The sequence below is a fragment of the Etheostoma cragini genome, chromosome 5 (genome assembly GCF_013103735.1).
Source record: "Etheostoma cragini isolate CJK2018 chromosome 5, CSU_Ecrag_1.0, whole genome shotgun sequence".
NCBI lineage: Eukaryota > Metazoa > Chordata > Actinopteri > Perciformes > Percidae > Etheostoma > Etheostoma cragini.
This window is the reverse complement of record NC_048411.1, coordinates 11,688,289-11,705,044: the sequence shown is the minus strand read 5'-3', so window position 1 is coordinate 11,705,044 and position 16,756 is coordinate 11,688,289. Positions and strand designations below refer to the sequence as shown.

General features: G+C 41.9%; 1 protein-coding gene across 3 annotated transcripts in view; it reads left to right on the top strand.

Moving 5' to 3' along the window:
* pcsk5b (proprotein convertase subtilisin/kexin type 5b) overlaps positions 1-16,756 on the top strand; it is a 75,846-nt gene that overhangs the window by 26,945 nt on the left and 32,145 nt on the right. For all 3 annotated transcript variants that reach the window (XM_034873077.1, XM_034873079.1, XM_034873078.1), the window contains exons 10-15: positions 3,497-3,600; positions 5,974-6,091; positions 14,421-14,609; positions 15,229-15,365; positions 15,900-16,028; positions 16,195-16,297. In XM_034873077.1, coding sequence (XP_034728968.1) covers positions 3,497-3,600; positions 5,974-6,091; positions 14,421-14,609; positions 15,229-15,365; positions 15,900-16,028; positions 16,195-16,297 — 780 coding nt within the window. The remainder of the gene's footprint in view (positions 1-3,496; positions 3,601-5,973; positions 6,092-14,420; positions 14,610-15,228; positions 15,366-15,899; positions 16,029-16,194; positions 16,298-16,756) is intronic.

The window sequence follows — 16,756 nt, the reverse complement described above, 5'->3', positions numbered from 1 at the left end:
ATCGCAGATGCTTGTCTTGAGATATAGAATCACCAGTATAGTAATATTCTCACTATTTGGGGCAAATGATTGGGAAATTGATTCCAAACCTAAAACATATAAACCGTTTAGAATTTGGCTTTTTGGTAGAGTTTCATGCTGTCTGCAACAAGCAGAGCTGGCCACATCTATGTTGGGGCCAGGTGCTTTCATGCCAACCATTTCAGGGGACTAGAGTGCCAGTTTCAAAATTGGCACTTTTAAAGATTAGAAAAGTAAGACACAGATTTTAAAAGCATTTTAGTTTCAATGTTCTGTCTTGCCTTTATGTCTTCTAGATTCCCTGGTTGCTTTTTGTGTGAGACACTACAGATGCCTAACCTGCCCACTTTGTAACCTGTTGATGGGCTCTATTTGTGATACATTCATTAATTGGAAAGAGTGCAGTGCAGGTGCAGAGACTCAGAATTGGGCTTTACCTCATCACATGTTGAGCGGCTCAGTTAGCTGAGGTCACTTCATTTAACCTGGATAATCCAATCCAAGTCCTCCCCAGAAGAAAATACTCCAGGTTACCAGGCAGTGCTGGGCCCATAAGCCTGTTTCCTCAACAAGATTATCACACACTGCTGCTTGCCTGCTTTCTTATTGTCTGCTATCTCTCACCTCCTCTGGCGTGCGTACTGTCACAGAGATTTGTTTCTCTCGGCAAAAGCAAATACTCCTTTTTTTCTTTTTCTTTTTTACTTCTGTCCTTTCATTCACTTTCTCACATGGATAAACTTGGCTGCATGCATGCACATGCAGGCAAAAGGAGAGGATGAAAGAGGGAGAGGGAAAAGGTTTAGACAAACCGATGATATCTGCTCTTATCTGGTGAATGAAAGCAAGCAAACTGTGATAAACGTGTCAAGACGCCATTACGCTAGACTTCTTAAACCTCTCTGTTGTGAGGTCTTTTCCGTTGGTATTAAGAGTGGATTGGAACATGTTAGTTCACAAAACAATCCCAAGCTCTTGTCAATGTGGATTTTTTTCAGGTTTAAGATGGTTTAAGTTGGCACATGATTGAGCTACATTTTAGAGCTTCAGAAACTTTTATTTCTTTCCCCTTTTCCTCTTGTACTTGGAAGTGAAGAAATGGAAAAGTGAGTAAACATGGAGACAGGAGACTTCAGTGAGGGATATATATGAAATGAGCAAGGATAACCTACCATAGGATATTGTCATCTTCTGGGAGGTTTTAAGCAACCAAAGCAGGGACATGAATGAAAGGAAAACCTTTTCTCCATTCGTCTGCTTTAAAATTCAAAATATAAGGGGCAGATTTGAGCACAACATGCTGTTCATAGTTTAGTGGGTAATCTTCCATCACTGGACAAAACCAAGGTGAGATATAGATGAATTATTGAATTGTTTGTCTTTTTGCCCCTTCATTTTCCTCCTATCCTTCCCTCTTTGCCTTGTACCTGCAGATTCCTCATGTATGTTTGCGTCCATAATTACACTTAACAGAAGCACCAAGAAACCTGATTTGCTGCTGTTTTTCCACAGTAAGCGATCAACTCCATTAATTAGTATTGGCTTGTTCATGGGAAGGCTGTTGTGGCCTAGATAACGATGCCAAAGTCACTTTTAATTAATGACCATAAAACATTTATGGAACCATAATTACACAGTGGCAGACAAGCCTATTAATATTGATCCGAGCATTAATTATTCTGACTTTTTATAGCACTTATCTGTGCTACCATCCTTTTTAAAAAAAAATTTTTTTACTTGGTATTTTATTTTCAGCTATATGGTCTATGTTTTTTAGTATGATTTGATAAGTGTGGAATCATTAGATCCATTAGTGAATTTGAACACAACATTTTTACAGCCTTTTTTGTCATAGATACTGTTGTATTCTGGGCATCACGGGGATCTAATATTTAAGGTTCACTGCAAGCAAGGCTTCCAAACACTAGAAAGCAATTTGTTTTAAATATTACCCTGATAACTGCAAAAGGGATGACCCAACACTCCATTAAATGCATTTAATTATTTTCCAATATAATCAGCTAATGTGAAAGGTTTGGATATTTTCCAGTGTTGGTAGAGATTGATGGCCAGCTTTCAGCATTGCACACTCTGTTCCTACTGTGAGTAAAAAGAAGATTTTAACGGTTGGAATTAAAAGACAGACTATGATTCTGATTTTGTTATGACTAATTAAAAAAGGACTTGCACGGGTCTACGATAAATAGAGCAAGTCAACAGGGACAGTTGGCCCACGTTGTCTTGTAGTGTGCAAACATTTAGGAATAAAAAAGCCTTGTGTCCTTAAGATCCTAAGGATTTTCTCAAACATGTTTGTCTGACCCAGCAGTGCTATTCCACAGATACAGATGAATTTGACCAAACATTTACAGAATAAAGTGGATATGTGAAGGAGCAGGCGTTTCACTGTAATCTGCGAAAGTCAGCAGCTAAATGTGGGAGGCTGAGACTTCTTCCAGATGTTAAGGATTTTAAAAGTCTACTAGTGCATTTTTGGTTTAAGAGATCACAGGAAGCTGTGAAAGAACCTGCTCTTATGCAAGTGACTCAAGAGGCAAAGGCAGTATGTTTTGTTGCCTGTCACTCTCTTGTCTCTCTCTCACATCATACCTTCCTATCTTTTTATATTTTATAATTCAAATGTTGGGTTGAGAACCTTAAATATTACTTTTAGGTCAACCAATTCAGAGTAGTAGAGATTCTGGAGGTCTCAGATGGCGAGGGAGTGACATGAGGGAAGGGAATGGAGCATCTGGGTGGCATATGAGATGGAAGGGAATCCCAGGAAACTTGGTGACCCACATCTTCCTGGTTTTTCCCTTTAATGTAGCATGGACATCAAAGCAGCTGCACATTGCTGCCATTTCGTAATGGATCTCACGTGAGATCTGAGAAACTAGGGACGGATAAACGGGCATCTATGCTCTCCATCTGTACTTCTCTGTAATTTTCTCTCCCAGTAAATTCCATCTACTGTATATTACCATGTTTTACTTGCCATCTTTTACATTTAATCTGCCTTCTTCCTCAATGCGCTTTTAACCCTTCCCTTTTAGTTTAGTTTTTTCCCCCTTTTTTCCTTTTCATCCACCTAACCTTTCCCATGCTCTTGAATTTACTCCTATAAGGAAGATACTGTATCTCTTTGTGTCCGTTCCCCCAGTCTCGCCGTCATCCATTTGTTTTTTCTCTCCATATTCTGCTTTTCCTTTCACATCTTAATGGATTATTCAAAACATTTTATCTCATCATCGTGCCTGTATTTAAATCGTTGGAGCTGCTTGACCTTGTAATTTATGTATGTGTAAAGATTTTCATATCTGTTTAAAATGCATGCAAATGCTTCTGTTTGAGTATGTGCATAGGAAAGTAGGTAATTTTGTCACAATTTACTTAGTTCCTGCTCAGTTATGTGTTCATCTTTTACATTACAACACATATAATAATGTGTTTGTGTGTGTTTTTTCCCTGATAGTCCTCTTCTAACATGGAGAGATGTTCAACACATAATTGTAAAGACCTCTAGAGCCGGACATCTCAGTGCCCCTGACTGGAAGACCAATGCTGCTGGTTACAATGGTACACATGACACTTTTCTCCGTCCATCCATCCATCCATCCATCCATCCATCCATCCTACATGTACACACACACATATGTACAGTACATACACACACACACACACACATACATACATACATACATACATACATACATACATACATACATACATACATACATACATACATACATACATACAATGCAACTGTTCCATTTAAGATTCATACTGGGATGTAGTGTGTTTGAAAGAAAAATTTAAAACAAAGATATCAATATGCAGAATTTTGACTCTTGAATCTTTCTCCAATCAGAAGAGGGATAATAAGTAGTTTCCAAAAATGTTACCACCAGCTGCCATCTGTCAGGGTCCATGTGGCGGTTGCTGTTTTATAACTTTGTGAATGCGGGTTTAATTGTTAATGCATACCTGCGTGCGTGCGTGCGTTTATGAGGGAGAGAAACCCACAAAGTGAGAGTTAGGGGTCAGCCAGGCTGCAGTCCCAGTGTGCCTGGAGATTTTCCAAGTGTTTTTTCAAAGAGGAACTAAAGAGAAACAGAACAGGGAAGGAGCAGGAGGGGTGGGAGGAATTCATATTTGCGCTGCTGTACCCATACATTTAGTGGTTTCCAAACTTTCTTTGTCTTTGTTCTTAAATGTCCGCAGAAATTTTCAGTAAAGAATACTTATTAAAGCAATTGATCTCAGAATTTTATTTTATTCAACTTTTTTATTTAAAGAAAAATAAGTCCTACATATTGCTCTTAACTTTGTTTACATGCCAGTGATCAAGAAAGAAAAATTCCTCATTACATTACAAAAGCACCCACACTCACTCCCACACACACAGTTCTTCTTTACTGGTTCTGGATCGGTAGGAAACTTAAGAATCCAAAAAATAAGAAGTCGGAGCGATAACTACAAAAATGAAAATAGAATAAATAAAATAGGTAAGTATACAGCAGCCGTAAGTAAAATGGACAATAACAGCTGTATAATAAATACCATCTGCTTCATGTACCTTTCCTCATTCATAACTTTTCCTGCAAATAATATCCTATAGTGGGTTGATAATAACTGCGATGGCAAAATTTACAAAACAAAAGTTAATAATTATAGATTAAGTAAGATAGTTTGCTGTACACGTGTATAACTCTCTATTTGCTGAAACAAAAGAAAAACTGAACTAGATGAATGGAGTCAAAAATTAGGGGGATTTATCACATCACCCAGAATCTTGCCTTAAAGTTGTTATAAAGTTTATCAAGGTTTTCCAGTAACTCTCAAACTTATCTTGTTCAAGCCTGAGAATGAATGTTAGCTTATCCATTATTAAAATATTCTGAACCACTTTGATCCAGTCCTCGACTGTAGGAGAATCTTTTACCGACCATTTCCTAATGATTGCTTTCTTATTTGCTAGTAATAGGATATTATACATATAGTTGTTTTCAGGCCCCATCGCAGTGTCCTGTCTTAATCCCGGACATAAATTCACAAACTCTGATGAAATCAGTGTTTTCATGATTTTCTCCATGGTCAATTTCCCCCCAACATTTTGTTATGACTGGGCAGTCCCAAAACACATGAAAATGTGTTGCCTTATTCTCGCCACAGGATGTACTTGCTCCCAGAGAAATCCTTTGAGCTGGAACTCTAAAAAACAACTTAACTATACTCTTCCACCCAACTTCACTCCAGGACAGAGCCGATGCACTTTTCCACTGTTAAGTTATTTTTCCCCCACATTTTCATCTGAATCACGATGTTACTCTCCTTCACCCATTTCTACTTTATATAGGCAGTATCCGTCCCCTCTACCTCTTGTAACCCCTTGTATATGTTTGATATGCTTCCATATTTAGGGTCTGACCTGTAGTCTAGTAGAAATAGCAAATAGCTTCACTATACTCAAATTAGTCTGTTGCAATTCTTGCATTCTCGTTATCTTCTTTAGGTAATGTCTAAGTTGAAAAAATCTACAAAAATCCAGACTTTTAAAACCGAATCAACTTTTGAGATCCTGTAATTGCCGCAGCGTGCCCCCCTCAGGTCACAGTGTTTTTTAACCCTTTATTGTTTAAATCTTGCATCCATCCTGTTTAGTGAGATCTGAGTCATATCCTATCCATCTTATGATACAGTATAGTTCTTTGGCCTTGTTTTCATTGACTACCTTATGCCAAATCATAATTATTATTTTTATTAATCAATTAGAATTTTGGATTTTTTGGGACAAATTTTGACTTTGAAATAACGTAGACAACAGTCTTGCAAAATCTTCCTCAGGAGTTTGAACTCTCATTGGTATCTTAAAAAAACCTCACTGGTATGAGAAACAGAGTCGGCATTGGAGTGGTTTGATCAGTTGTGACTTATCACTGTTTCCTACAGTCAGCCACCTATACGGCTTTGGTCTGATGGATGCTGAGGCGATGGTGAAAGAGGCGGAGCGATGGAAGCAAGTCCCCTCACAACATGTCTGTGTAGAGAGCGCAGACCGACAAATAAGGTAGAATGAACATGCACACTCACACATCACATTGTAAGTGCTGCCATGTGACCAGACTACTTATTGAGCACACTATTGAGTCGGAATTATGTCACATTCACATAAAAAAAACTTCTAAACAACAAGTGTCCTTTAGGATTTAAATATACAGTACATGGGCAAATGATGTGGACATGCAGACATTATACCAATATGTCATTGTTAAACCTCATTGTGGAGGCATGTCCAGTTCTTCAACACTATGGAAAACCATTTCGCCTTGGTCCTCACTTTGTGGACAAGGACTTCACAAAACTGTTGCCACACACTTGGCACTCTATTGTCTAAAATATCATTGCAATCTGGAAAATTAGGATTTCTCCTAATTGGACCTAAAGGGTCCAAACCAATAAGCATGTGGAGAAAATAATTCTGGAAGTCTATTGCTGTGCCACAATAATGGATTTTTATAGTTAAACAGGTATATTCATTGTAGTAGACTATCTATGTTTAAAGTGGAATGCCAGATAAGTGTACAACAACACACATTGTGTGACAAAACATAGTTCTGTCTTTTTTTTTTTTTTTTTTTCTGGTGCTTTATGCACCAGCATGTGTTTAAGAAGGTTGTTGTGTGCAAGCTGTACCTTGATAGGGGCCAAGCATTAGTTCTGGCAGGGTGGTTCTCACATTAGACCTTTACTACACACACACACACACACACACACACACACACACTCAAAAACTCGGTGCGAGCCTGTGCTTCACAGCTTGTTATTCTAGATGCAGCTGGAAGCCTGAGCACTGTTCTGTTTTAGGCTGGCTGAACTTGGGCCCTGAACTGGTTTGCTTTCAGTTGAAGGCTCGGTGGCCAGTTACTGCAGCATTATCAGTGTCATTCTGTCTGTTCTGCTCCAGTGCACAAGTCGGTCCATATGAGGCTTATGTCAGCTTGAGTCAGAGGCAGTCATGCTCAGACCCTCGTACTCATTAAACATGTGTTGGCTCACCGAGAGATTACCACTGTTGTTGCATGAATGAAATAATACCAATCCTGTCATTTTAGCCTCCTTGTTCTATGTGTAGTGTATATGTGAGTAGCCATAAATATGTGTGAAATGGTCAGTCACACATTTTTCTAGTAACTGGGATGTTAGGCGTTGTTTATAAACAGAATTACCCTTCGTCCATCCAGCCAAATGACAGGCTTAAAAAGTAGGCAAAACACAAGGCTTTGTTTTGTTTTTGGAACAAGGCAAGAAAAGTAATTACATTTTTAATGTGTAACCCAGAACGAAACTGTCCTAAAAGCATGAAATATTATTTTCCCTTAACAAATCCCTTTATTGAGTTATATGTCTCTGTGCTCACTTTCATCATGAACGTTCGACGGTGTCTGTTTTTTTTTTTTTTTACAGATGTGACATATGACATATACTGCATGTGCGTTTGTGTTCTGTGCTTCTAACTTGCAACATGAGTGCAGCCGTTACCTCACTGCTGTGTTCCCACACACCCTCTGGCTGGCCCCTCTGACTCTGTTTGGTAATGTCTTTCTGCAATCGCTTGCTTCACTCCACGTTGAGCACGCACTAGGAAAGCTGCCTGATCTGTGTGCAGTCAGGCTGGTGGTAATCAGCTGTGCATCTGCTCTGCTCGGTCCCATGCGTATGGTTCAGTTATCTGTGTTGTGTCATGGAGAAGCCAGAGTTGTGATATCAGCCTTACACTCCCCAGCCATTACTGCTTTCCACTTTCCAAACAGTCATGGGCTATTTAAGAAAGAGACGATTAGTGTTTTCTCTCTGGTATTCATTCCATCATGTCTGCATCATGTCTTGTGTATTTCTCTGTTTTCAGTAGTTATAATGTTAATTGTTTCACTATTATTTCCTCAATAATTATGTAAATGATCATAGATGGAGTCAGAAGACAAATGGACAAATAGTTTACCTGCTGGTATTTTCGAAAAACAAATCATAACGCACTGGTTTAAATAAAAATAAACCAATTTGACTCCTTTCAAACTAATATCTAAATCACTTTGAATTGCCTTTCTGCTGAAATGGGCTATACAAATAAAGCTGCCCTGCCTTGCCTAAAGTGCTGATTTAATTGATATAGGCAATTTTTTTTTTTTTAACCAATGTTAATGGTTTAAAATATACAAATATACAATGCATTTTTAATTTCAGACGATTAAATTTCCACTAAACGTTTGAGAAAACAATTAGCAGAATGATTAAAGCATATGTTTGACTGGAAAACGAAATACATGTGGTTTTTGAAAGGCATTTAATCTATGAGCTAGGTTTGAGTAATATGTTGCATAATATAAATGAGTAATACGTTTCATTGCAAAGCTAAAGGCAATCTTTACCAGCCCAAAATTGTTTTGCGAAGATTTTTGTGTAAATGATAAACACCTGGGGTCTAATTTATAAACGTGTCATACGTTCAAAACGGGGCTGAAAATGTGCGTACGCCATTTCCTACGCAAGGCTTGTGATTTTATAAAAAAATATGGAGAGAATTGAGAGAACTTGACGGGAGGCTGTGCGGTCCTCCACGCAAACTTGACCCATGCATACGCACATTTGCGAGACAGTGAGAATTGGCGACGCAGAGGGCGAGGTGGCAAACTGGTTTCAGACTGCAGAAAGTTGATGTTGGAGTAATGATCACTCTTAATAATTTCAAGTATTGATCCCGCACACCATTTTTTACACCATATCATCCACCTTATCAAGATAAATCCAGCATTTTTATTTGCGCTTGGACTGTGATAATTATTCCATAAACACCTTGTGAAATCCAACTCAAATCTTAAATCAAAAGTTTTTCTTAATATTTCTCACCTTCACATTGTCCGCTACAGAGCGCAGGAGATTTGGTGGCCTGACTCAATGGAGTTCATGATAGCATACCCTAGATAACGGCAGAACGCAGTGTAAATACCAAAATGGTTGTCTTTAATACTCTACATATATCATCAAATGTCAAAGTCTTCAAATACAGAGCAATTGTTACACTCAATGTCCTCGTTATCGGTCCGAACTTTAATTGTGTTCGTGACAACTTGCATAAAGAAAAAAAGTGTTTGCCTTTTACACTTTTATCTTCAAATTGTATCTCTGGGTGGGGGATATAGTTCACGCTGTGCTTTTGGCAAGGTGTTACCAATCGCAAACAGTTGTGAACAAAAATACTGTGGACATACCTGTAGGTCTGGTATATATCAAAGCTGTCCCCGAGTGCAGTAATGCCTGTGTAGTCAGGTTTCCCTATACTGTGCAAGAACTAAAGTTATAATTTGATTTGCAGCAATTTCCGAGCGTCTGAGACATTTTTTTGTTGCTTTTTCTCCGCCAGAGTCACAAAAAGAACAACAGGCAGGGTCATTGACATACTTCTCAACATTCACGAGGTGCTTTGCAGTAACTATTTATGGTTAAAAATTGATGTACAGGGCGGAATAAGAGGCTGATTCACGTACCCACACTTGTAGTTAATCTGTGATTTATAAAAGGAACATTGTTTACAGATGTACACAGTTTTATAAATCTGAATTTCTTTTGGGGGGGGTACAACATTTTGGGCTTTTGGCCGTACGTACACTTTTAGTAAGGATCCTACGCACTGTTTTATAAGTGTGTGTGTGTGTGTGTGTGTGTGTGTGTGTGTGTGTGAGAGAGAGAGAGAAAGAGAGAGACATAATTGTCTTTCAGCCCTCTACCCTTTGCAAAATAATTGTAGTCATACTTTAATATGTTATATAGCTAGAAAGTGTAATTTACCAGCTCAGTTTCATTTTCCAGAAAGTAAACCCTACTGCAGTACTGCGGTGAGTTAATGTGTGGATTTGGCTCATGTGTTCACTGTTGTGCAGCAGCTATATAGGACTCATTGAAAGCCTGGCTCTGGCAAGATAGTGTTTAGCTGTTTTTGTCATTGTACTGCTATTATATTATACCATAGATGCTATTCAAGGGTTCATTAGATGTTTGGGTTGGCGGTTCAGTGAGCTGCTGCTGAGCTCTGCGTTGTGGACTGAACAAATAATGTTCTTTGTCTTTCTTATCATGCTCATGTTTCTATGGCTGGTTGAGGTTTGGGAAATGGAAACCTGAATATAGACTTTTGTGCATGTTTTTTGGTTTTTGGAGGTGGTTAAAATAATGTACAGATGATTGTTTTTATGGGACTACCTCAGTGTATTGAAACTTGATGTTGAGTGCAGGTCACTATCATCATTTTGGTGAGAGTTGACTGAGCAGAATGTCTGTTGTAGGGAGAAGCCACAGTCCCCAACCTCACTCCCATGAAAGAGCAAACAGACTAAAGGTACATTATGGTACACACAGAGTTACATAAAGCAGCTAAATCCTGTGTTTTCAAGATAATGTTGTTTATCTTACCAACTCTCTGGTTCCAATCTCTAAATTAAACCTTGAAATGGAAAGCTTTAAATTCACAACAAGTTTAATTTAAAATTTCTATTCCAGCTTTGTAAAGGGGAATGCTATCTCATTTGGAAACTATGACCTGAAACTACAGTAATCAGACCCCATCTTTTATCTTGATTGATGTGTAATTTATATATATAACCCGGTTCAAACTGATTGGCCATCTGCTCCGCTCTTATGTCTGAATGATATCCTATTTTTGTTTGCTTTTTTGTTGTTGATGATTGTTCGATAGATTTTGCTGCCAAGAAATGTACTTGTACTTGCAAATCTCTTTGGTTAACATCCATAAATTAGATTTATTTTTAATTTTAATTTTTCCCACTTTCTGTTACTGGAGCTGATTGCAGGTAGACCTCCTTGTTTCCATCAGTGGACTGATTGATGATTTGATGCATCGATTAAAGACAATTTCACATTCGTATTAGTCAATGCCATCCATCCATCCATCCATCCATCTTCATCCGCTTATCCGGTATCGGGTCGCGGGGGCAGCAGCTCCAGTAGGGGACCCCAAACTTCCCTTTCCCGAGTCACATCAACAAGCTCCGACTGGGGGATCCCGAGGCGTTCCCAGGTCAGGTTGGAGATATAATCTCTCCACCTAATCCTAGGTCTTCCCCGAGGCCTCCTCCCAGCTGAACGTGCCTGGAACACCTCCCTAGGGAGGCGCCCAGGAGGCATCCTTACCAGATGCCCGAACCACCTCAACTGGCTCCTTTTGACGCGAAGGAGCAGCGGCTCTACTCCGAGCTCCTCTCGGATGACTGAGCTTCTCACCCTATCTCTAAGGGAGACGCCAGCCACCCTCCTGAGGAAACCCATTTCGGCCGCTTGTACCCTGGATCTCGTTCTTTCGGTCATCACCCAGCCTTCATGACCATATGTGAGGGTAGGAACGAAAATTACCCGGTAGATCGAGAGCTTTGCCTTCTGGCTTAGCTCTCTTTTCGTCACAACGGTGCGTTAAACGGAATGTAATACCGCACCGGCTGCTCCGATTCTCCGACAAATCTCACGCTCCATGGTCCCCTCACTCGCAAACAAGACCCCAAGGTACTTAAACTCCTTCACTTGGGGTAAGGACTCACTCCCTACCCGAAGAAAGCACTCCATCGGTTTCCTGCTGAGAACCATGGCCTCAGATTTAGAGGTGCTAATCCTCATCCCAGCCGCTTCACACTCAGCTGCAAACCGATCCAGTGAGTGCTGAAGGTCACAGGCTGATGATGCCATCAGGACCACATCATCCGCAGAAAGCAGCGATGATATCCCGAGCCCACCGAACTGCAACCCCTCCCCGCCCCGACTACGCCTCGATATCCTGTCCATAAATATTACAAACAGGATTGGTGACAAAGCGCAGCCCTGGCGGAGGCCAACCCTCACCTGGAACAAGTCCGACTTACTGCCGAGAACCCGGACACAGCTCTCGCTTTGGTCATACAGAGATTGGATGGCCATGAGAAGGGACCCCCTTACCCCATATTCCCGCAGCACCTCCCACAATTTCTCCCGGGGGACCCGGTCATACGCCTTCTCCAGATCCACAAAACACATGTAGACTGGTTGGGCATACTCCCAGGCCCCCTCCAAGATCCTTGCGAGAGTAAAGATCTGATCCGTTGTTCCACGAACAGGACGGAATCCGCATTGTTCCTCTTCAATCCGAGGTTCGACTATCAGCCAAACCCTCCTTTCCAGCACCTTGGAGTAGACTTTACCAGGGAGGCTGAGAAGTGTGATACCCCTGTAATTGGCACACACCCTCTTGTCCCCCTTTTTTGAAGAGGGGAACCACCACCCCGGTCTGCCCCTCCACACCCAGAGCCTTCAGCATTTCTGGACGGATCTCATCAATCCCTGGTGCTTTGCCGCTGTGGAGTTGTTTGACTACCTCAGCGACTTCCACCAGGGAAATTGACGACAATCACCCATCATCCTCCAGCTCTGCCTCCACCAAGGAGGGCGTGTCAGCTGGATTTAGGAGTTCCTCAAAGTGCTCCTTCCACCGCCTTATTATCTCCTCAGTTAAGGTCAACAAGGTCCCATCCTTACTGTATAGTGCTTGGATGATTCCTCGCTTCCCCGTCCTGAGGTGGCGAACGGTTTTCCAGAAGCACCTTGGTGCCGACCAAAAGTCCTTCTCCATATCTTTTCCGAACCTCTCCCACACCCGCTGCTTTGCCTCTGTCACGGCAGAGGCTGCAGCCCTTTGGGCCCGTCGGTACCCTGCAACAGCCTCTGGAGTCCTCCGAGACAACATATCCCTGAAAGACTCCTTCTTCAGTCGGAAGGCTTCCCTGACCACCGGTGTCCACCAGGGTGTTCGTGGGTTACCGCCCCTTGAGGCACCTAAAACCCTAAGACCACAGCTCGCCGCCGCAGCTTTAGCAATGGAAGCTTTGAACATTGTCCACTCAGGTTCAATGCCCCCAGCCTCCACAGGGATGTCCGAAAAGCTCCGCCGGAGGTGTGAGTGGAAAGTCCGTCGGACAGGGGCCTCCTCCAGACGTTCCCAGTTTACCCGCACTACCCGTTTGGGCTTACCAGGTCTGTCCAGAGTCTTCCCCCACCCCCTCACCCAACTCACCACCAGATGGTGATCAGTTGACAGCTCTGCCCCTCTCTTCACCCGAGTGTCCAAAACATAGGGCCTCAGATCAGATGAAACGATTATAAAATCGATCATTGACCTTTGGCCTAGGGTGCTCTGGTACCACGTACACTTATGAGCATCCCTATGTTCGAACATGGTGTTTGTGATGGCCAATCCATGACTAGCACAGAAGTCCAACAACAAACAACCACTCTGGTTTAGATCAGGGAGGCCGTTCCTCCCAATCACGCCTCTCCAAGTATCTCCATCATTGCCCACGTATGCATTAAAGTCCCCCAGCAGAACTATGGAGTCCCCTGCTGGAGCCCCATACAGGACTCCATTCAAGGTCTCCAAGAAGGCTGAATACTCCGAACTCTTGTTTGGTGCATATGCACAAACAACAGTCAGAGTTTCCCCCCCCCCCATCACCCGCAGGCGTAGGGAGGCGACCCTCTTGTCCACCGGGGTAAACTCCAACGCAGCGGCACTCAGCCGGGAACTTGTGAGTATCCCCACACCCGCCCGGCGCCTCACACCATGGACAACTCCGGAGCAGGACAGAGTCCAACCCCTATCCAGGAGAACGGTTCCAGAACCAAGACTGTGCGTAGAGGTAAGCCCCACCAGATCTAACCGGTAGCGCTCCACCTCCCGCACAAGTTCCGGCTTCTTCCCCCACAGAGAGGTGACATTACACGTCCCCAGAGCCAGCCTCTGCCGCCCGGTTCAGGTCCGTCGAAGCCCCTGTCCTTCGCTGCCACCCATGTAGCAGCTCACCCGACCCCTTTGGATCCTCCCACATGTGGTGGGCCCATGGGCTGGAGGGAGAGGTGCCACAATGCTTGTTCGGGCTATGCCCGACCGGGCTCCGCGGCAAACCCGGCCACCAGACGCTCGCTCACAAGCCCACCGCCTGGGCCTGGCTCCAGACGGGGGCCCCGGGCTTCCTCCGGGCGGGGTCTCTCTATCCCTTCCTTGCTCAACCATCGAAGTCTTTGAACCATTCTTTGTCTGGCCCCTCCCCTGAGACCTCTTTGCCATGAGGGCTGTGTTTTTGGGAGCTTTGTACTCCTGGTAGGGTCTTACCAGGAGTACAAAGCTCCCGACAACACAGCCCTCAGGTCCATAGGGACACACAAACCTCTCCACCACGATAAGGTGATGGTTCCCGGAGAGGGTATTAGTCAATGCTCCCAGTAATAACAAACTGTGGATATTTCTGTTTTTGTGTGTATTTTCTAGTCAAGTCTACCTTCTGATTGGTCCCCATCTTGTCTTGCAGAACTATCCGTCCAGAGCATGTGGTTCGGTCAGTTTACAAGGCAACAGGATGCACTGACAACCCCAACCACCATGTTATCTACCTGGAGCATGTGGTTGTACGCATTACAATCACACACCCTCGCCGTGGGGACCTGTCAATCAATCTGACTTCACCCTCAGGGACCAAGTCTCAGCTGCTTGCCAACAGGTAAAGAAACTAGTTGTGAAATGGTATCTGCACTGTAATACCACATGAACAGGGAAGACAAAATACAATTGATAATATTTTTTCAGAATGTTTTCCTTAATTGGAATAACCAATTTTGGGATAATATTACTGACCTTTTTGCAAATTCAAAGAAAAGGCTGGAATCAGTAAAGGGACTTAAAATTCAGCTTTTTGGCACAGGAAGGTGCTTCTCAATTAGAAATGTTGTGACTCATAGGGTTAAATACTTATAGAGGCAAAATTAGATGTCTGTGTATAACATTTAAATACATTTACATTATTGTAAAGAAATGTTGATTCACTTGTCTATGCTGGCTTTGTTAACAAATTGGACTGAATCACTATAAAATGTGGAAATAAGGGGTTTGACTCTAGTTAGTTAGTTAGTTAGTTAGTTAGTTAGACACTAAATGTAGTGTAAGCGCAGCGCTATATGTACCTAGGTCATGTTCACCTCAAACCACAGTCCTTTACTGTTTGGCCACAATTCATTAGAGACTGGGATTGTACTTGGTTAAGTGGTTGCAAAAGACTGGTATTTGCAGTCCTTAAGTTGTTTCCTCATCTAATATCTTTGTGTGTGTGTGTGTGTCTGTAGGTTGTTTGATCACTCCATGGAGGGTTTTAAGAACTGGGAGTTTATGACCACTCACTGCTGGGGAGAGAAGGCAGCAGGCGACTGGGTCTTAGAGATCTATGATTCACCGTCTCAACTCCGCAGCCAGAAAGTACCCGGTATGACAGTGTTGCTAATTTTTTTTATTTAAAAAAAAAGGATCATACATAACCATACCATTTCATTTAATTTACAAAGAGGAATAGAAAACACAGGAGAAAGTTTTGTCTGGACTGAGTGTAGGACCAGCAGGAGCACCCATGTTCCTCTGGAGGCAGTGAACTTAACTACTCAAATGACCCACTAATTTAACAACATAATAAAGCCTCAACAGGAGATCAGCGGTTGCTAAAAAGCTGTTACATTGATCAGTAAAATCCCATTTAACTTGTGCTTTGTCTTATCATGTGTATCATCAAGAGTTTAATATAATATAATCTACTTATGGTAGCTGAAAATATAAAACGTCGTGAAAGATCCTTGAACTAATGTCCAAGTTAACATGTTACAGCAGAAAAAAAAAAGTACACATCTGTTTTTGGTCAACTATAATGTAAACTTTATGTATCATATATATACAAAGATATAAAGGATATTTAGCTTCTCACCAACAGGACAGACTGTAGACTTTTACAACGCTTCTTTTTCCTCAGGCAAGCTGAAGGAGTGGTCACTGGTGCTGTATGGCACCTCTGTGCACCCATACTCGTCTCTGCGCAGCGATAAGCCCCGCTCCACAGACATGCTGACTGCCACCGATGACGAGTTAGCAGAGTACAACGGTAAGTGATAAGTCCAGAGTTGACGTGCAGGTTTACCAGAGCAACATTGCAAAGTAACATACGTCTTTGGCTATTTTTACTGTCCTGTCACAATAATAGTAAATTATACTGACACAAGGAATAAGGGTATTATCTTTTTTACACTGTTACTTCTGTGCGTCTCCAGGCCCCTGTGACTCTGAATGCAATGAGAATGGCTGTGAAGGCCCTGGACCCCATCACTGCATCAACTGCCTCCACTACTTCCTCAAGTTCAAGAACAACACCAGGTCAGAATGCTCAAGAAATTATAGTAGTAGTAGTAGAATATTGTTCTAGTGTTGTAGAACATAAAACAAACATATATTGACTGTACTTGGGAATAGTGGGAAAGGATTTTGTTTTTCCAATCTTTTTTTAAACTGATCAAAAAAAGGCAAAAGTTGTCTCTCTTATAACTCAAACTGCTTGAAGTAGATAGTGAGCGGAAGTTTGTTTGCAACCTTTGACCTACTTACTGTATCTCTCTCCGACACACCTGTCTAATGAAATAGACAGTGCAAAATATTCTTCTGCTCTGAGCTTATGGATGGCAAAACGTAGGTGGTATTATTGCATTTGGAAATATATGTCCACTCGGTGTCACTGACTTTTATAGATAGATAGATTATTAGATTGTCAAAGTATACATGAAGCTGCAAACATAATTGCTCCATGGACTTCACCAGACATAATGGTTTTTCCCCTTC